Source organism: Peromyscus leucopus, chromosome 23 (assembly GCF_004664715.2).
Source record: "Peromyscus leucopus breed LL Stock chromosome 23, UCI_PerLeu_2.1, whole genome shotgun sequence".
NCBI lineage: Eukaryota > Metazoa > Chordata > Mammalia > Rodentia > Cricetidae > Peromyscus > Peromyscus leucopus.
The window spans coordinates 34176627-34197720 of NC_051082.1; the positions used below are offsets into that span (position 1 = coordinate 34176627).

At 44.2% G+C, this 21094-nt stretch overlaps 1 protein-coding gene across 1 annotated transcript in view; it reads left to right on the plus strand.

Annotated features, from left to right (window-relative positions):
- Rxfp2 (relaxin family peptide receptor 2) overlaps window positions 1-21094 on the plus strand; it is a 58183-nt gene that overhangs the window by 33167 nt on the left and 3922 nt on the right. The window contains exons 8-17 of the mRNA XM_028878083.2: window positions 2277-2348; window positions 3639-3710; window positions 5912-5983; window positions 6721-6792; window positions 9675-9746; window positions 9853-9924; window positions 12672-12743; window positions 15184-15413; window positions 16070-16480; window positions 19360-19578. Of these exons, the coding sequence (XP_028733916.1) occupies window positions 2277-2348; window positions 3639-3710; window positions 5912-5983; window positions 6721-6792; window positions 9675-9746; window positions 9853-9924; window positions 12672-12743; window positions 15184-15413; window positions 16070-16480; window positions 19360-19578 (1364 nt within the window). The remainder of the gene's footprint in view (window positions 1-2276; window positions 2349-3638; window positions 3711-5911; window positions 5984-6720; window positions 6793-9674; window positions 9747-9852; window positions 9925-12671; window positions 12744-15183; window positions 15414-16069; window positions 16481-19359; window positions 19579-21094) is intronic.

Sequence of the window (21094 nt, forward strand, 5' to 3'; positions counted from 1 at the left end):
ATGCCCCCTTTCTTAGAAACCTCTGAGTTAGGAAGCAAGAGGTTCAGGGCTTGCTCTGATCCTCAGGGCATCCGGAGAAAGGTTGGAGAATCAGTAACATCTACCATTTCCTCACTTCCCCACTAAGCCAACAGCTCTGTCTCCAAGCATCTCTCATCAGCTGCTTGTGTTTTCTTTGTCACAATCAGCAAAGAACCCTAGGCTCTGTGTTGCCTTGTTCATGGTCTGCAGATTGGCCTGGCTTGTGGAAAGTTCAGGGCTTTGGTTCCACTAGACCAAGTGGGAGCCTGGTCCTGGGCTTAATGACCCAGCCAACTTCCTCATCATGCCAGGCCTTCGCCCTAATGACCCCTTCTTTACAAGGACTGTTATGAGCATCGTCACATAACAAATAGGAAGTGTCCAGGGCAGAGTTCCTGTCACATAGTAAGTAGGTGCTCTTGTAACTGTCTGCTCCTGATCCTCCGTGCCTCAGACTTCTGAGGATACAAGGTGGCACCTGTGTCAAAGGCCACTATTTCCTTTTGCCGTCTGAATACAGTTTCAAACGGTGATTTGTCACTCTACAATGGGTTTTCTCTCCTTCCCACAAGACCCCTTGCAAGTGTGTGCATGTCCATTCCATCATCTGCACAGACCTTCTTGAATGCGTCGTTTAGTTGTGAGATTAAAGAATTGTGATTTCAGGGCTAGAGAGATGGCTCAGTGGTTAAGGGCACTGGCTGCTCTTGCAGAGGAGCTGGGATCAGTTTCCAGCACCCACATATGTGGGTGGCTCACAACTGTCTCTAACTCCAGTTCCAAGGGATTTGATACCCACTTCCAGCTTCTGTGGGCACCAGGCATCCAGGAAAAACACCCATATACATAAAAGAAAATTACATCTTAAAAATGTGATTTTTCTAAGAATTGTACTACATTTACTCCTTTTTTTTTTTTTTTTTTTTTTTTTTTTTTTTTTTTTTTTTTTTTGGTTTTTTTGAGACAGGGTTTCTCTGTGTAGCTTTGCGCCTTTCCTGGAACTCACTTGGTAGCCCAGGCTGGCCTCGAACTCACAGAGATCCTCCTGGCTCTGCCTCCCAAGTGCTGGGATTAAAGGCGTGCGCCACCACCACCCGGCTACATTTACTCCTTTTGAAGGGCACGAGATAGCATTTGTTAAAGGACCACACTGCCTGTCGATGCTTGTCTCGTGTTGTTATACTTATCCCTCAAAAACTACATCCCCATTGAGAGGAAAAGAGGAAGGAAAGAGAGAAAAATGAGGAAAGGGAGAGGGCAAAACCAGACCAAATACCCCAGCATGGAAGGGGGAGGCGGGCAGGAAGTCCCACCCTACTGAGGAGCTATTGGTGACTGACAGGTGCTATGAGAGGGAGGGTGGGTTTTCTTTAAGGGTGTGACTGTTGGTAGGTCCACCATGCTCCTGTGGAGGGTCCCACTCTAGAGAGTATAGGGGTTCTATATACCAGACTCAAAAGATGTTTTAAAAAAGAACATAAAGTTTGGGTAGGTTGGGATGGGGGAGGTGGATCTGAGAGGAGCTGGAGGAGGGGGATGAATATGATCAAAATACGTTGTATGAAATTCGCAAAGAATTCATACAAGTATTTTTAAGTAAAAGAAAAAAATTATAGATTTTTTTTAAAATCAAAAAAAAAAAAAGATGACCCATCTAACCAGTCGTTAAGGAAATGCATTTTCTAATTTGTCTAACTGATATATAAAAGCATTAAAGTTGTTCGTAGTAGCAGGTACTATGTGAAGTTCCAACATCTGCAAACACTGGGCGATATTTAAATCTGATTCAACACATCTGTTAACACTCATGTGTTATTTCTTCTCTATAATGAAGACATGCGATTCCCCTCTACCATTTAGAGATGAACAGCTCATAGCTGTTATGTTATGTTATGTTATCTTATGTTACGTTACATTGTGTCATGTTACGTTATTTGAGGGGGAGTATGCGAATCCCCCCTTCATTCAGCCCACCAGCAGGCAGGGTGTTTGTGGAGGCCATTTCAGCCAGTCAGTGTTTGTCAGGTGGGTGCAGAGAGAGATCAGTTCCAACTTCGGTAAGCACTAGAAGAGCTGCGGGAACTTGGAGAAAACAGTGCCCTCCCCCTCCGGGAATGAAGGAAAAGACGCCCAGAGGCAGGAGTCGGCCAGGCATTGGGAGAAGCAGGTTTCTCGTCGTCGTCGCTTTTATATTTTCCCTGGACTGGTTTCAGGAATGTCTCTAACATTAGGAACATTTTGATGTGTCTTGTCAGAATCTTAGACGACAATCCAATCACCAGAGTCTCACCGAGGTCCTTTACTGGATTAAACTCCTTATTTTTCTTGTAAGTATCCATCTCTCTTTCAGTCCCCCTGCCTTCGAAACAGAAGCCTTTGAGAAAATGCTGCAAACCGAAAGCGTCAGGCCCATCTCTGCTGAACATCAGGCCGTAGTTACTGTTGCTAAGTCAAAGGCAACAGCTGGGCCGATTGCAGCCTAAGCTGCCTGCTCAGCGTTCATCCTCTATCATCTCCTAAAGCCCCAAGTCATGTTTCTGTTTGCAGCGGTTGAACAAAGAGCTGCTTTTATTTCCTGACATCCTAGTCAAACTGAATGAAATGTAATAGGATCTCATAGGAACACAGTTCCAACTCCCTTTTTAAAAGATCTGTTCACTTTCAGTTTGGTGCCTGTTGAGTATTTTACCCTCCTGTTTGTGCGCGATGTTTATGCAGTACCCAGAGAGGCCAAAAGAGGGCGTTAGATCCTAGGTTAGAACCTAGAGTTCCAGGCGTTTGCCAGCTGTCATATTGATGCTGGCAGCTGAACCCAGGTTCTCAGCAGGGGCAGTCAGCGTTGTTAACCACTGAGCCATCTCTCCAGCCTCCCACTCCACTCTCACTAGAGGAAATACGCTTTTTCTCAGAGACAACGGATGAAAACCCCAAATCTAGGCCCTACGTACAGAGGTGTTTCCATAATTGCGCTTGCACTGTTAATATGCTAGGATGATTGGCAGGCGGGGGCGGGGGGGGGGGGGTTCCGTGTTCCTTTCCACTGGGTGATACAACACCGTGACGGGTCCATTTATCAAAGGGACCGCGGTACCCTAAATTAATCATGTATCTTAGCATGCTCATGAACTGTTGGCTCTCGATAATTCCCCTAACTGTCACGTCCTAGATTTAATGCAGTTTCCAGTATGTTTTTTTTATGGTATAAATGATTCATGCATCCCTGAGAAAACATCTTGAGAACTAATGGTGCTGGAAATCCTCGCCAACTTGCGGTACACAAGGAAAACGATCATAAACTTCACGGTTATTGTCTGCTGCTTGCTTTCGCTTTACCTCATAAAATTAAAGTGAGTGATAATTTGTCTTAGGATGTACGCTGTACACACAGCCGCGGACTGCCAGCACCTGCCCCTGGCCACACACACACACACACACACACACACACACACACACACACACACACGTAAGCTCTATTTGGAAAGTGTAGTTACATTCAAAGACTTCGTCCTGAAATATAAATTAGAGCAGACAATATTCAAAACTGTAGAAGATCATAATTACTCTCTTTGATGTGGCTTAATCATTTTGTGTCTAATTGCCATTTTCTCTGTGTGGAGGTCCATGGTGAGTAACCAGCTAGAAGTCCTTCCTGAACGTCTGTGTGCCCAGATGCCTCTACTTAACTGGATGTGAGTATTCGTTAAGGATTGAATCTGGGGCGGTGGTAGTGCACGCCTTTAATCCCAGCACTCAGGAGTCAGAGCCAGGTGGATCTCTGTGAGTTCGAGGCCAACCTGGACTACCGAGTGAGTTCCAGGAAAGGCGCAAAGCTACACAGAGAAACCCTATCTTGGAAAAAAAAAAAAAAATTGAATCTGTTGTATGCTAGGATTAAGGAGGGTAGCCATAAATTTAATTCGGAACTATCTTTAAAATCCACCTAACGTGTCTCTCCCAAACCAAAATATTATTGTCACTTGCTGTTTTTAAACACCTGTGAGGAGAGGGGAGGTATCAGGGGTTTGGGTGGGTGTGCTCAAAGTACATTATACACTTGCATAAAAGTGACCTTACACAACCTTGTGAAATAAAATGAGAAAATACCTTTTGAGCTCAGCTGTAACACAGCACTTAGGAGGTTGAGACAGGAAGACTGAGAACGTAAGCCAAGCCTGGCTTACACAGTGAGCTTTCTGTCTCTAAAAGAAAACAAAAAAGGGGGCTCTGGAGAGATGGCTCAGTGGTTAAGAGCACTGGCTGCTCTTCCAGAGGTCGTGGGTTCAAGTCTCAGCAACCACACGCATAGCTGCTCACAACCACCCGTACATAACTCCAGTTCCAGGGAAGCTGACGCCCTCTTCTGTACTCTTCAGGCACTGGATATGTGCCACACAGACACAGGCAAGACAGTCCTACGGGTTACATAAAAATAAATCTTTAAAAACTAAAATGAGGGCAGGCGGTGGTGGTGCACGCCTTTAATCCCAGCACTGGGAGGCAGAGCCAGGCGCATCTCTGTGAGTTCGAGGCCAGCCTGGTCTGCAGAGTGAGTTCCAGGACAGGCTCCAAAACTACACAAAGAAACCCTGTCTCAAAAAAAACAAAAAAACAAAAAAAAAAAAACAAAACAAAAAAAACAAGCAAACAAACAAACAACAACAACAAAAAAAGCCTAAAATGAACAAGAAAGTCCTTGGAGTGGTCAAATTAGGTGACTGGGTCCCCCTAAATCGATAAAATATCAGTATCTCAGCTTTCACATGCACAGGTGGGTTTGTGTTGATTTGCTGACTCTAATTTCCATGTATTTATTTATCTTTCACTAAAAGGCCCATAAGCGATAGAGGTTTTATATAAGTGTGCCACTATTAAAAACAATAGAAATGATGACCTGAAAACTATGAGAATAAAACTCATCAAAAATTCCATCACTCAGGAGGCAAGAAGCAGAAGGATCGGGAGATCAAGCCTTCCTCAGCTGCATAGCCAGTTCAAGGCCAGCAGGCTACGTGAGGGGACTAGAAGGGTGTGCTCTTCTTGTACCACTACATGTGAGGTGGCAAAAGAGTTGATCGGGAGTTCAAGGCCAGTCTCAGTTCCACAAAGTCTGAGGCCAACCTGGGATCCATGAGATGTGGTCTCAGAAATGCTCAGGAATTGAACATATTCATTTACACACCGGGAAACAACAGGACAGACAGGGGGCAGACGGACCAGCGAGAGCACACCTCCTAATCCTCCCCAAATAGCCACCAAAGGTACCAGGGATTCACGTGCCTAAGAGTCATTAAAAGCACCACTTACAGTTAACAGCATAGTGTCCAGCCCAGAGGGACTCTTCCTTCCCTTTGTTCTTTCTTTCTTTCTTTCTTTCTTTCTTTCTTTCTTTCTTTCTTTCTTTCTTTCTCTCTCTCTCTCTCTCTCTCTCTCCTTCCTTCCTTCCTTCCTTCCTTCCTTCCTTCCTTCCTTCCTTCTTTCTTTCTTTCTTTCTTTCTTTCTTTCTTTCTTTCAGTTGTTATTTTTTCCCCCAAGACAGGGTTTCTCTGTGTAGCTTTGAGCCTTTCCTGGAACTCTCTCTGTAGACCAGGCTGGCCTTGAGCTCACAGAGATCCACCTGCCTCTGCCTCCCGAGTCCTGGGATTAAAGGCGTGAGCCACCACTGCCCGGCTTGTTTTTTGTTTTTTAATTAAGTTTTAGCATCAGTTGGAAAGAAAAAGGAAACATAATATTAATTATAGAAATCCCACAAAAATTAGGAAAGATATATGACAAAAAGAATAAAAGAAGGGAGGAAAGATAAAATTCAGAACTATTCTATCAATGAAAAGCACCCTTAAGTGATGTGGTTTATCCAAAGGTGTTTGAAGTGTTTTCCCTCCGTGGCTTTCAGGGATCTGGCAAACAATGAAATAAAGTACCTAACGAACTCCACCTTCCTTACGTGCGACTCACTCACGGTTCTGTAAGTACACGTGGCTTCAGTACGAGAGGAGCCCTGTAGATGGGGAGAGTCGAGGAAAATGCTGACCATGGATTTCAAAGTACTGTTGTGTTTCCAGCCTTGATGTGAAAGTTCAATAGGGAAAGGGGGTGGGGGAAATGAAATCCTTCACCTGAACGTGGCTAGTACTCATCAAGCTAGGTAACCCCCAAGCCCAAGAAAGTGGGAGCAATCTAATGCATCCCGATTGGCCAAAGATTGAAAGTGGGTGCAATCTAATGCATTTCGATTGGCCAAAATTTCTGACTGGTGACTCTGATTGCTGATTGTGCCTGTCCTGGGGGCGGGAAAGGGCAGATGAATTGGCCGATTGGCACATTTGCATTGGCAAGCTAAGAAACACGAGTAGTTTGTGTGCATTGTAATGGCAGTTTTCCGGGGATAGTAAGCACGCAGCCACGCTTGCTGATTAAATGTGTGACTAGAGAGAAACGGGAGCAGAATTTAAAAAGAGACACTTATAAAAATGATCAGAAACCAAACCAATGTGACTTCACAGACCACACTGGGCCCAGCAGAGCTTCCTAAGAGACATGGGTATGATTTTCCTCGGGGGAGGGGGGAGGAGGAGAGGGGGGGAGTCTTGCCCAGCTCCTGCTGAGTCCCCAAAGGAGGCTTATTAAAAGGCCCCCCGAGCAGTGGCGTCTCCCAGCAGGAGCTGATGGCCACAGCAGACTAACTCTCACCATGTTTTACAGGTTTCTGCCTAGAAATCAAATTGAGTTTGTTCCAGAGAAGACATTTTCTTCCTTAAAAAATTTAGGAGAACTGTAAGTAGCATGTTCTACTGGGAAGAACATGATTGCTTTCTTCCAAGATTATTAATCTAAATGACGAGGGAGACTGTATTTCTACTTGGAACAATCAAACTTCTGTAAGCTATTAGATATTAAAACCAAATTAGGAAACCCTAATGATCCTGAAGTCAAGAGCATATTAAAATCCTGCCCTGGGATTGACAGGGAGGCGGCCTGCCTGCTTTCTCTGCCTATTCTCCTTGGGTCAATTCCATGTATATGTGTGTTGGAGATTGGTCTTTTAAACACGTTAATGATATTTCTCTAATGGTCGGTATGGTTAACTCTCAATGGAGGACGGATGAAGGATGAATGGAGGACATGATTGATATGTTGTTGGCTGATTATATCTGGCCAGAGGGATGTCTGGCTCTTCATATTCCCAAGAGGTCATGAGTTCTGTAGCTGGTGAGGCAAGGAGACAGGCCTACAGTGAGGACAGGGTCACAGAAAAGTTTTCAGACACCTCACATAACTCCCTGTCCAAATACATGCTTTATAGCTTTAAGGCTTTGGAAAACCTCTGTTTAGCCGTGAATTTATTGCTGCCTACATAACTGAATCACTGGAAGTTAAAATTAAATCCGTGATATGATACACAGTGGTAAGTAGGATAAAGACCTCATCCTGCCGATTGGGATGTTAAAAGGGTCATTGATGTCTCAAGCAACCCTTCCTCCATTCTAGCTCTGGAGGACTGGGGCCAATAATTCAAAAAGGCATTTTTAAACTAATTATAGTAGTTCCATGAAATGAATGGGCATCATAAATAAAATCCAGAAATGTTTAAAGTGACTTGTGTAGATAATATTTTGTTCTTGAACTGAAAATCATTCTGTGTCAAACTCCCGCAGACAGCTAGTTCAGCAGTGGGTCTCTTGGGGGCTCGTTCCTGGTCAGGTCTGGGGAAGGAATGTGGATGTGGGTTACAGAAACCAGAGGCAGATGCCTGGGATGGCAAGTGGCTTGTAGCACGTGTGTGTGTGTGTGTGTGTGTGTGTGTGTGTGTGTGTGTGTGTATGTGTGTGTGTGTGCAGCGACTCCAAGGCTTCCACTGCACTCTGGGAAATAAGGCCTTGAAGCTTGTGTGTGGCCCTCACCTCCTGCCTCCTGGGACCCTTCCGGGTGCATTTCCTCTACAGCTCCTGCATATATTTTGTCTTCCACCCATGCTGAGTCTTTTGTGGGTTCCTGAAGACGATGTCCAATCCCAGGCATGGGTTTCTCTAACCAAGCTCTACTCACACCTTAAAAGTTGCCCTTCCTTTACTAAATCTAAAATCCAGGGTTTGCCAGGCGCTTCCTAATTTCCATAACCAAGACTGATGGCTCCGCCCCTTGTCATTCATCTTTTATTTTGTTTCTTCCTTGTCTTATAATATAGTTGTATTTGTCCGTTTTCTATCCCTGTCACAACATAGCCGAGGCTGGATACTTTATGGAGAAAAGAGGTTTGTTTAGCCCAGTTTTAAAGGCTAGAAGTCTAAGACCTGTCAGTGAGATCCATTCAGCCTCTGATGAAAATATCGTGATGAGGATGTGCAGAGGGGGTCACGTGGTGAGACAGGAAGTGAAAGAGATAGTCAGGAGTCAGACTCTGCCCACCTTTTTAATTCACGCAGGAGCTACCGGGAATCTCACAAAACTACCTCAGTATTTTCTGAGGGTGCGCACACAGAGGCGTGGCTACTCCTCACTAGGGCCTTCCTTTTGAAGGATCTACACCTCAACATAAAGACCACTAGGGAGCGGACCACACCCAAACCATAACCCTGGCTGTTACTGCAAATCAACTTCCCTAGGGAAAAACCTCTATAGCTATTTCTAGCTTGCCCATATCTATCAGGATCTCAAGAATAGTTAAGATCTTATACTTTGGGGCTGGAGAGATGACTCAGCAGTTAAGAGCACTGGCTATTCTTCCAGAGGACCCGAGTTGGGTTTGCAGCATCCACATGGCTGCTCACAACTTTCTGGAACTCCAGTTCCAGGACATCTGATGCCCTCTCCTGGTGGTCGTTAGTGCTGCACCCACATGGTATGCACACATATAGGCGAAACACCCACACACATTTTTAAAAGATGTTTTACTTTATACTTAATTAGATAATTGTACACAGGTTTCATCTTTAACATCATCTCTTAGAAAGATGTTTCAGACCCTCTACAGATCTGTGCCTCCAGTTGCAACAGATCTCTTGGCCATATTCTCTAGAGTCACTACCCTATGATTCTTTCTAGACTGGACAATGTTATCATATTTCATTAGAAATACTCAATTTCTTGTGCAAAATACAACTATAAAATGTAACTAAACCACTAGGGGATGTAGCTCAGTGGTAGAGCAATTGATCAGCGTGCACAAGGTCCTAGGTTCCATGCCCAGGAACAAGGTGGGGGGAAATACTTAAAATATATAACTTTATCCACTCAGGATTGTCTGAGTAGATACTGGGTGGCTGCCACTCATTTAGATGGAATGCAAAATAAATAGAAGATGCAAGTCTTGACCTCAAAAAGATTAGCTGGACAAGCAGACGTGGAATAAGTGGGATTCACAGACATGTGGGTGATAGATGTGAGCAGAGTGTGCACCAAACAAGAAATGAATCAGGGGGCAAAGGGGTGAGAGGAAATTCCAGACAGGAACAGGATGAGCATGATGTGCCACATGGTCTGCCAGTGATGGAAAAAAAATCCCTCCGCTGACTCTTGGGATGTCACCAGTTCGCAAACTGGTTGAACTGGATCCATATTTTCTCTTGCATCAACTGGGAAGGTGTTAACTGTGGGGAGAGATGCCCAAGCCATTTATCCCCGTTGTAACTGTTTTTGGTTTTCACTGTCGTCAACAGGGACCTGTCTAGCAATATGATAACAAAACTACCAGCTCACATTTTCAGCAACCTGCATCTTCTTCAAAAACTGTAAGTTCCCTGCCTCATCATCAGATTTAACTGGCAACATCTTAGCCTTCCAAAATAATAATAACAGCCATGCTTATCCCCCCCCCTTCCTCTAATGATAAAAAAGGAACCTGTCGTCCAACCCTCTTCTGTATGTCCACAAGAACCAGTTTGGAAGTCTCAAACAACTTCAGTCTCTGTAAGTAAAGCTCTCTGATTACGCCAGCTGTCACCACAGCCAGGCTGTCTTGCTTAGCGACATATTTGATTCTAAGTGGGTGTTTCTCATGCCGGAGCAGGAGTCCCCACGAGACGTCCCTAGGAAAACCTGACCATCACTGTTCACTGTCCGTCTGTCCGTCATGAACTAATTCATAGCAAAGCTGCTCTTACAGCCACTCAATTGTGCTGCTTCTATCTGTGTTTGAAGCTACATATGCATCCATCCTGAGAACTGGACTTGAAGGGAAAATCTAATCCCATGATCTTCACAAAGAGTTAAATGTGTAATGATTTCATTTTGGAAAAGAGTGGCAAAAATAAATTCTCTAAGACTTCCTTCTTTTCCTCTGTCATCTCTCTCTGGAGAAATTATAGAATAAAAATTGGTCTTTACTTTTTAATAAATGAAAAAAAATCCCACAGAGGTGAACATTCAAACAGTTGGTGTTGTTTGGTATTTTACAGTTTCAACCAACTTGGGCTCTGTTGGTACCAAGAATTCTGCCAATTATCCTTTCAATTCTGTCGTTCCTTTCTCCTGGGTGACCATCTGTTGGCTAAAGTTGCTTTGTTATGACCAGAAACCTTGTTATATTACCTATTTCAGCCTACAACACTGTTTCCTTTTCTCCAAAGATTGATGCTTTTGTCTTTGTTTTGCTTGTTGGAGATGTAGGGCTTTTGTTTTTTAGTTTGATTTTCTAACACAGGGTCTCCCAGAGCCCAGGCTAGCCTCAAGCTTACTGTGCAGCTGAGGATGACCTTGAACTTCTGATCCTCCTGCCTCCACCTCTCATGAGCCAAAGTTGCTGGTCTGTGCACATCAGCACACCAAGCTCCTTCCAAATACTAATCATCACCATCACATTTCCTTTGGTTAAATGGATTTCTACTAGGAATTAACAAAAGATTAACAAAAGATTTAACGATTTTTTTTTTCTTAGCCAATATTAGTGAGTATCAGCTAATGGGCAGCATGGCCTTTGCCCTTAGAAAGCTAGAGTGTAAATAACCAAAGTTTATAATATATTATTGTAATTTTTCCAAAGATTTATTAATTTATTCATGGTGGGAATAGGTATGTGGATATGCATGCCAGTGGCTTTGGAGGCCAGGGGAGGGCATCAGATCTCTGGAACTGAAATCAGAGATGGCTGTGAGCCACCATGTCGGTTCTGGGAAGTAAATCTGGGTCCTCTGGAAGAGCAGCCAGTGCTCTTAATCACTGAGCCAGCTCTCTGGCCCTAACCTGTTATATTTAAACTTAACAACAGACTTCAGACTATGGACATGATTTTTCTCCAGATGGGCAATGCTATCATATTTCATTATAAATATATTTTAAATATTATAAATACTCCATTTCTTGTGCAGAGCAGTCCTGTGTAGGAAGATATTTAAAGTGTGGGGGAACGTAGCTCAGTGGCAGAAAACTTGAACGGTAAGGTTCTAGGTGCAATGTACACGTTTCTAAAAGGGAAACTATCCAGCCACCAGATGGTCCTTTCCAAAAGTAGTAGCAGTGAGGTCCACATTCCTCTCTTTGTGCTCTCATTTATTTATTGTCTAATTTCTGTTTTTAAGACTGGCTGGTACACATATTTCACCCTGGACACCGACTCGTGCATCGCACTGTCTTACACACAGGACATAATGGCCTCTCCGTTGTAGTAGCCGCACAGTCCACACAAAATGGTGATAAGTGAGGGAGAAAGCTGGAGAAGAGATGGAGTGGGAGGGGGAGACGGCTTTTAGAAAGATCTCAGGGTGTTTCCCCAGAGGGGTCACATAATGATTCTATAGTATCAGTATCTCTTCAAGTTCTAATTCTGGTCTAGCAAGCAAGGAAATTCTTCTTTGAAGGAATCACTGGGCGAGGAGAACTCAAAATCATGTTGCAAAATCCTCATTCGGATCAGCGGAAAGCAACAGGGTAAAAGCCTGGTTTTTAAGGGCAGCTTTTCCCTGTGTGTCCCCGGAGAAGTCTGTGGCTCTTCCTTCACAATGTTCTGAAGGACTCGGAGATCCAAAGCTTTAGAAGCTCCTGGATAATTTCAGAATGTCCTGAAGCCTGCTGGAGCCCTTTGAAGATGTGTTAAAGAGCCTGGGGGTAACAAGATTCTTCCCCTGGGGTCTGAGTAAATGATGGTCCTGAATAGTTGACTGATGGCTCTTCCCACTGCCAGGGGAAAATGAATATTCACACCCCGATTCCCAGTGGCCTCACTTTAATGGTGTTTTCAGTTAGAAGTACTATGGAATGAACCCCTTGAACTTCCACAGCAGTGTTGGTTAAATCAAAGTATAAAGATAATGTTATACTCACATCAGACACCACTGCAAGTTGATCTGTGGATTATTTGTTTGTTTGTTTCTTTGTTTACCATTTCTGGGGATGGAAAGCCAGAACCTTGTGTTTGTTGGACAAGCGTGCAACCACTGAGCCACACTCTCCCGGCCCCTTGCCATTCCAATATGTAACACCAAAGTGTTATATTAGAACATAATTTTGCATTTAAGTGGTATGAAAGCTCCTACTTACAGATTTCTATATTAACGATAATTTTCTCAGGATGTCTACTATGAAATTTTTACCCATATTTGAATAGGTAACATAAAATTGCAAAGCATCAAATTTAAGATGTAACAAAAAAAAAGAGAGAGAAATAAATGATTTCAAAATGTAACCCTAAAAACATTAAACCTATTATATATATTTTCCAGAGACCTGGAAAGGATAGAGATTCCAAACATAAACACAGGCATGTTCCAGCCCCTGAAGAACCTTTCTCACATGTATGTATATTTGAAGGAATAGAGGGGAAAGAAAGCATGATGAATTAATTCAAATATTCTCATGCTCAACTGTCTAATTGTCACTGAACTGTGTTTGCATGCAACAGACGTCTTCTTTTCTACTGAGAACGTTTTAATTTTCTCACCTTTGGTCCCTGTTCAAATAGAGTTCAATATAATGATGTGCCGACATGAATGACCCTTCTCTCTGGAAACACGATGTTTATCCAATTGAGGCCCACTAAGAGCTCAGGGTACCAGAATGCCACACATTACATCAGATGAAGTCACTGGCTAAAGGGTACTCAGGAGACCTGGAATCATTAATTCACTTCACATGGGGGAGCAGTCGGCTGCTCTAAGATTTGGGCTATGTAGATTCCAGGTGTTGTTTCTCTTATTAAGTGCACTGCAAAATGGAGGTAATTAATCTTTATCGTAGTTTTGTTAAAGTCACTTGAATATATATGACTAAAGTGCACTGTGTAAGTTGTGTTTCATATATGTGTTTTTTAACATGATCATTTCTTTATCAACTGTATATAATCTATATGTTCCTAATTTCAAAATTAACTATTGTCATCCACAAAACTAGGGAGAAATCGATGTAAGATCCCAAGTTGGGTGCAGCCAGTCGATGAGAGTGTTGATGTGAATTCAGGTGCATTTTGGGGGGAGAACACTTTGGTTCTGTCTGTGCAGGTGTGGTGCCTCAAAGACAGGTGTCCAATGCGTATCCGCGGGCTTTTGTTCCTTTCTCTTCCTGTGGCACCGTTAGATAAATAATTAGTGAGGCTACCCTTTACTTGCTGCAGGCGGAAGGTGAGTCTTTCACAGAATAGAGAACTCCAGCCTTTTCAGAATTCAGTGAAGTTGCTTTTGTAAATGCCAAGGTCAAGGTCACGGAGGGACCAACACCAAGCAGAAAATGAGCTAGCTTAGCCACACCCCCACCAAGGGGTCCGCTCTTCTTCCTTTCCTTGGCCTTTAATCGTTGAAACGCCCCTGCCTCCTCACCCTGTCCCTCCCCCTTGCCCCTGGTCACAGTGGGAGGACCAATGGGGCTCTTTCTGAAGACCCTGAGCATAATGGGATCCTACAAGGACCAAAGGGTCAAGTTTATGCCGGGCGTCCAGGGTAGGAAAAGAAGCCAAGAAAGTCAGATGCCAAACTCCTTTAATTGGATGCCAACTGCTAGGAAGCTGGACTATACCCCACTTGGGGTAGAATTTGCCTTATATGTCTCCAACACACCCAGCATTCAACAATCCAGCATCTTCTTGCTGATCTGAGAAATGTTTGTTGGGTTGTTGGCATCCAATAGGCACAGAGAGACGCTGAGGGAGGGCATAGTGATGAGAGAGAGGAAGAATGTGCCGGAGAATTTGCATTTAGCTTTCAAAACGGAGTAATTGATCCAATAAGTAAATGCCTATTAAATTCTGTGGCGATTCGTGGAACAAAGTGAAGAGATAGATGATGCATCTGGATGGTCAGTCATGCGCACTTGAAACAACCTGAGTACATCCAAAGGAAAAGCAGAGTCAAGGCTCTGGGAAGGGGATGGGCCTGGCTTGTGTGGGGTTAGAAGGCCACTGTGTTTGGGTAGAGGGAGGCCAGGCAGCTGAGGACACCCAGACATACAATCTTAAGCGGGCTCCACATAGTACCGTGGGATCATCTAATTGCTGGTATGGACACTGATTTAGGAGATGGTAAAAGTATATTCAGCTGGGGGGGTGGAAAAGATTGAAGTAGTGAACTTTAAGACACAGTCCAAATGCAGTGGATGCCGTGGGAGGACATCTAAACACACAAGTTTGGGGTGAGCTGGCCCATCCTACCCTCGAGATTCTCCATGCCCAGACTACAAACGCATTGACCCCAAACAAACCTTCATTCCCCTCTAGAATTTAAATCCTTTGAGGAAACTCTGATCCAAACCTTGTGTTTAAGGTGACTGCTTCTCCTCCCAGCTCCAGAATGACTCAGTTTCCCTGGTCTCAGACTCTCCCCTCTTAGATACTCAATGTTCATTGAGAATATTTTTTTCGAGTCGTAGGCTCCTTACAGCGAAAGCCTAGGATGTTGGCTAGAGATCAGTTTTGTGACAGTGATCTGCTTTTTAGAATGCCCAGTGAGAACTAAAATACTACATCCAACAAGGGCCCCCACAGTAGAGCCCCGTGAGTTCGGATCTCTACAGTCCCCCACACCCTTGGCTCTCAGCAGACACAGCCACACACTGCTGAAGTCTAGGTCCATACGGTGCTCGTCTTCCTAGCAGCACCACCTAGACTAACAAATTACCTAAAAGTAATAATACGTCACGGTAATAAACCAACTAGCAAAGTGAACCCCGGCTTCCCGCCTTAGGCCCGGTAGGAACCCCTCAATCACTGCTGTCAAGTGACTCTTTCTCTTTCTCTTTTGACTTCAGTTATCTGAAAAGCTTTCGATACTGCTCCTATGTACCCCATGTCCGAATCTGTATGCCCTCGACTGACGGCATTTCTTCGTCTGAGGACCTCTTGGCTAACAGGATCCTCAGAGTGTCTGTCTGGGTTATAGCTTTCATTACCAGCGTGGGGAATGTCCTTGTCATTGCTGTGAGATCTCTTATTAAGGCTGAGAATACCACTCACGCTATGTCCATCAAAATCCTTTGTTGTAAGTATGTGTCTTGTACAAATAGACTGTCTTCTATGAGACGACATGTGTATATATGTTATATATTGTATATGTATGTATATATACACACATGAAATTTTGTGTATATATTATATACAGGATTGTATATTCAACAAATACCCTTCAATCCAAATTAGCTTTGGTGGGCAAACATTTTCTAGCTATGACTCGACTGCTCCTTGTGATTTTAGGTTACAGGCTCTTCGCATGAAACACAGCCCTGGGGATCGTGTCTTAGAAATGAACAATGAGTGAGGGATGGAAAATGGAATAAGTTTTGAGATCTGTAAACTAATATTTTTAACTTTTATTGTTACTAATTTTAATTTATTATTAATTTCAATTACAGAAGCTCAGATTCCCATCCACCTCCACCACCACTTGTGGAAGGAGGAGGGTTAGATATTCATGTTAGTCTAGAATATTTTATTAACTATACAAGTAGTACACATTTCCATTGAAGTACCAGCCCTCGGAAAATGTTACCTTTTCTGCTCTTTAAACTACAAAACAAATCAGGTCCTCTGGCTGGCTGGTAGTCTAGCAGGTAGTTCCGATCATTTAATACAGGAAGAAGAATCTAGGAAAATGTAAGGAGAGATGCTGAGCACATGGCTTGCTTGGGTTCCCCGCAGGTGCCGACTGCCTGATGGGGGTGTACCTGTTCTTCGTGGGCGTTTTTGACATCAAGTACCGAGGGCAGTATCAGAAGTACGCGCTGCTATGGATGGAGAGTATGCCCTGCCGCCTACTGGGCTTCCTGGCCACGCTGTCCACGGAGGTATCAGTACTGCTGCTGACATTCCTGACCCTGGAGAAGTTCCTGGTCATCGTATTCCCCTTCAGTAACCTGCGCCTGGGCAAGCGCCAGACTGCGGTGGCCCTCGCCAGCATCTGGGGGTTGGGACTTCTCATAGCTGCTGTTCCCTTCACCAGCGAGGATTACTTTGGCAACTTTTATGGGAAAAATGGAGTCTGCTTCCCACTTCATTACCACCAAGCAGAAGACTTTGGAAGTAGAGGGTACTCCCTCGGGATTTTTCTAGGTAAATATTATTTTTCATTTCCCAGAACGACACCACCGTCTTTCTAGAAGGGACACAAGCCATCAGATATGGATCTGTCCATCCGGAAAGCAAAGTTCTTGGCGTGCATTTGTAGGTGATTTTTATTAAATTTTTTATTGTGGAAAACAAAGACATACTCTCAGAACCTTCGGATGATTTTTTTTTTAAACAATCATCCCTGAATTCTCTTTGTGAGATTCATAGTGAGTATGAACTGGAAAAATTCTAAATTAGTGTCCAGTTCTGAAACCCTACCAAATTACTCAAACTCCTTTGAAAATAATTTTTAAATTTAGTTATAACTTAAGTAAATATTAATAAAATTCTAGAGACTCACAAGCAGGTTATCTAAACACCCACAGGTCTATTGCCTTTTGTAAACACAGCTCTTGAGGCCACTTGATCCAAATTCTTTTCAGTTTTCTTATTTCCCCGTTTTTTTCCCCTTTGAAATGATGGTCCTATATCTTCTGTTATAAATGATTGACAGACTTCAACCTCAACATTATTTTTTTATTACTGTGTGACACTTCTTAGTCCTGCTTAGAATGAGAGCTGTTCCCACAGCCTCTTTTTTTTTTTTTTTTTTTTAGCTAACACATTTCATTCGCCTCTTGCTCCTCCGCCCTCCTCATGAGCAAGCTCTCCGAGGCTCTCTTTAAGAGTAACATCCCTCGGCCTCGTGTGTCTCTGCTCACGGGGGTTGCCTTAGCGTGAGACCTCACCTCTGCACAGCGTCCTCACTGCCTCCTGCTGCCTCTGACACCACGCCCCTCCACCCCAGCCCAGCCCCACGTTCATCTCTTCACCAGCCCTGTTAGCACCAGCCTGGCTATGAAAACAACTGCTTCCCTCTAAGCTGAAACCATCCTGCCCCAAACTACCTTCAAGGTCAGGTTCAAACGGGCGACTTAAAACTCATCCTGGGGTGGCCCTAACCTCTGTTTCCATTTCTCCATCTAGTCCTTCTGCTTTTCTGAAAAACAAAACTCTTTATTTATACCGTTACCATGGTGTCTGGTAATTCTCCTCAGACAACACTCTAGTTTGGTAGCCTCGTGTTCATAATTATGTCCCTTCCAGGATACTGTAGACTGTCTATGCTTCCTCCAGGCTCTCTTCTTCCCAACTCCTCGCACACGTGGACCTCACAGAGACCTTCATGTATGTGCCTGTGTAAACACATGCACCCACATGCACATACCCGCTACAGTCTACTCGAGGGGTCAAGGATTTACTGTGCATCTTCTATGAGCTGTACACAATATTACGAACGAAAGCTACACCAGCCCCAGCTCTCACAGACATTTGAGAATAGAAAGTGAGATACTGACCCTCAGATGCATCCTCACAGCACAGGCCAGCAAGCACTGTGGGCGAAGAGTAGAGATATCCTAGGGGCCCCACATCTGAGGACCAGGGAAGGCTTTGAAGCCCCAGGATGGAGCCCCAGGATGAGGAGGTACAGCCAAGTGAAGACAGAGGATGTTGGGATATGTTCCAGGAAAAGAGAGTGAGATCAGAGACCCAAAGCCAAGGGCTGGGCCCAGTTCGAAGTGCTTAAGCAGTTGAAAGTGACTGTCTTTTACAGCTAAGGCCTGAGACTCTGCTGGAAAGGGTTAGGCACCTGCCACGGCATCCTTTTACTTTATGCCAAGCTACACTTTCTGACGAGAGGCCTCAGACAGACCAGGGCTGTGAAATTCTATTGTTCCACAGTGTGGTGAGGGTCCGTGGAATCGGAAATGCTGTGGATAAAAATAACCCGGAATGTAAATCATTTTCCCCGCCGCCATTACCAGTCTTCCACGCAGTCTAAATTCAGACCAAGAATGTTTTCAGTAGCTCTGGAAACATATGCAAATTTTATGCTTATTAAAAAGAATTTGATAATCACTGTTTTTGGATTTCCTTTTTATTACAGCAAGAATAAAGCGAGCTAAAGGACCAAGAAATGAATGTTACAGGGGATATCTGTGAAAATATCTGCCCCCCAAAGAGTGATTCATTTAGTTGTATTTTTAACATTTTTGTTTCTCTTCTAAGTTGAGTTTAAAGGGTTCTAAGCCACAATAGTTCAAATCACTGTGAGCAACCTAAGCAAAAGTAAACAAAAAATGCATTTTTGTTTCATGTGTTACATTTATTGAAGGGCCAAAACATAAAGAATAATGCTTCTGAGGCAATTATATTTATGACCAATTCTAAGATTCTGTTATTCATGTATATATATATGGAACTAAGACATGCACTATAATTACAGCAATACCTTAAGGATTATCAGTTCAGGAACTAAAAACAAAACTCTCTCTCTCTCTCTCTCTCTCTCTGTGTGTGTGTGTGTGTGTGTGTGTGTGTGTGTGTGTGTGTGTAAGAGAGAGTGAATGGGTGACTGAGAGAGAGAGAACACAAGAGTGTGTTTTTCATGCTCTAGAAGGGCAGTCTTGACAATCACGGTGGCCCACACCTGTAATTCCAGCACTCAGGAGGCAGAGACAAGCAGATGTCTGTGAGTTCGAGGCCACCCAGGGCTGCATACTGTGACCTTGTCTCAGGAGAGAATAAGAGAGAAGAAAAAAGACAAGCAGTCTTGTTTCCTGGTATTCCAGACCGGAATTTCCAGGCCTCACTCTTCATAAAGAACTTATACCTTTGAAATCCCTTTTTAGGGCTAATCAAACCCCAAGTCTTGATTTTAATTCTCAAACTTGAGAAGTTCAGCCACACACCCCTGAGCACACAGAGGAGGGTGCTTCTGGGAAACACCGGCGCCAGGCACCCTGGGAACAGCCACGCAGCTGATGCATCTCTGCCGACTTCCTGCCTGAGATGTAAAACTAGTGTGTTCTTCCCAACAGGTGTGAACTTGCTGGCCTTCCTCATCATCGTGTGTTCCTATGCCGCCATGTTCTGCTCCATTCAGAAAACAGCCCTCCAGACTTCAGAAGTGAGGAGCCACATTGGGAAGGAGGTGGCCGTGGCAAACCGTTTCTTCTTCATCGTGTTCTCAGATGCCATCTGCTGGATTCCAGTGTTTGTCGTTAAAATCCTGTCTCTCCTTCAAGTGGAGGTACCAGGTCAGTCCTTCCTCAGGAACACTGTACCTCATACAGGTCAGCCCTTCCTCATCCCAGGTACACTGTACCTCATACAGGTCAGCCCTTCCTCAGGTACACTGTACCTCATACAGGTCAGCCCTTCCTCAGGTACACTGTACCTCATGCAGGTCAGCCCTTCCTCAGGTACACTGTACCTCATGCAGGTCAGCCCTTCCTCGTCCCAGGTACACTGTACCTTCTGGGGCCCTTTGTTTGACAAGGCCAGAGTCTGGGAGAGTGCCTTCCATGTGGTAAATTCTCCATCAGTGCCTATGGCATCAATTTGAAGAATTAACACTCCCACCACAGTGTTTTATAATTAATATCCTATGGTGGACAGTGGTGCAGTCCAGTGAGGAAGAATTAAAAAAATTGAAGCAAAGTAGAAAATCAGTCTAAGCATCTTGCTTCTACCTGAACTAGCTAGTGGGTCATAGCTAAGATACAAAGATAGATAGATAGATAGATAAATAGATAGATAGATAGATAGATAGATAGATAGATAGATAGATAGATAGATACATACATAGGCACATATTTAGATAGATACATACATGCATACATACACACATAGGCACATAGGCACATATTTAGATAGATACATGGATACATAGATTCCCTCGTCCCACCAGAACCTCTGCATTGGTTCCTGGGGGCAAAGCATGCGCAAAATATTCTGCCAAATCCCCCATGACTCAGATGCTCATACCCAGATAGAACCACCAACCCTGTTCCTTGGTCCTCATCATGAAACATGTCAGGCTTCGGAGTGCTACATGACTCATGGAAACACCCCAACCCAGTACACAATCCCACCTCTCAGAGAAAACCGCATTTCATTGGTTTGGATTTGACTGGAAGCCCTTTCTAAGGTCTATAGATCACAGCCTCTGGGAGCCACCCAGGGACTTATCCTGACTCTTAAACAGAGCTTGGGTCATCTTCAGCTCACAGGCTGTAAGCACATCCACCCGAAGAACTGATCAGGCTGGAAATCATGTCTTAGTCGTGTGACAGCCCAGAGTCCAACACATGGAAAGCCCAGAGCTTGTGCAGTTACCTGAGGTCTGCAGACACCCCGCTGTAACATAGCACACCAGGCACAGTCACCCTGGCTTAACCTTCACATCAAGCACGCATGTAAGCCATGTGATGTGGAACTGAGGATCCTGGAAGGTCAGGGTGGAGCCCTCGGGAGACTTCACTGGTCTAGGCTAGCCAAGGTCAAGGTATCTTCAGGTTTTGTTTTTCCCAAGGTCTCTCATGTTGTCTTAAAGATGGCTGCCTTAAACACAGCCACCTTTCCGCCAGGTCCCCACATGTGCGTTCCTCTGTGTTCTCATCCCAGGGTCTCTCCTCACGTATCCAATTCCTCTCATACAGGCAGCAGACAGCGGAGAGCAGGACCCGTACTGCAAAACTGAATTTACTTCCTGAAAGCAAACCCAGTCACAGTCAGGGACACTGTCACTTTGGCACATGGAAATTTCATTTC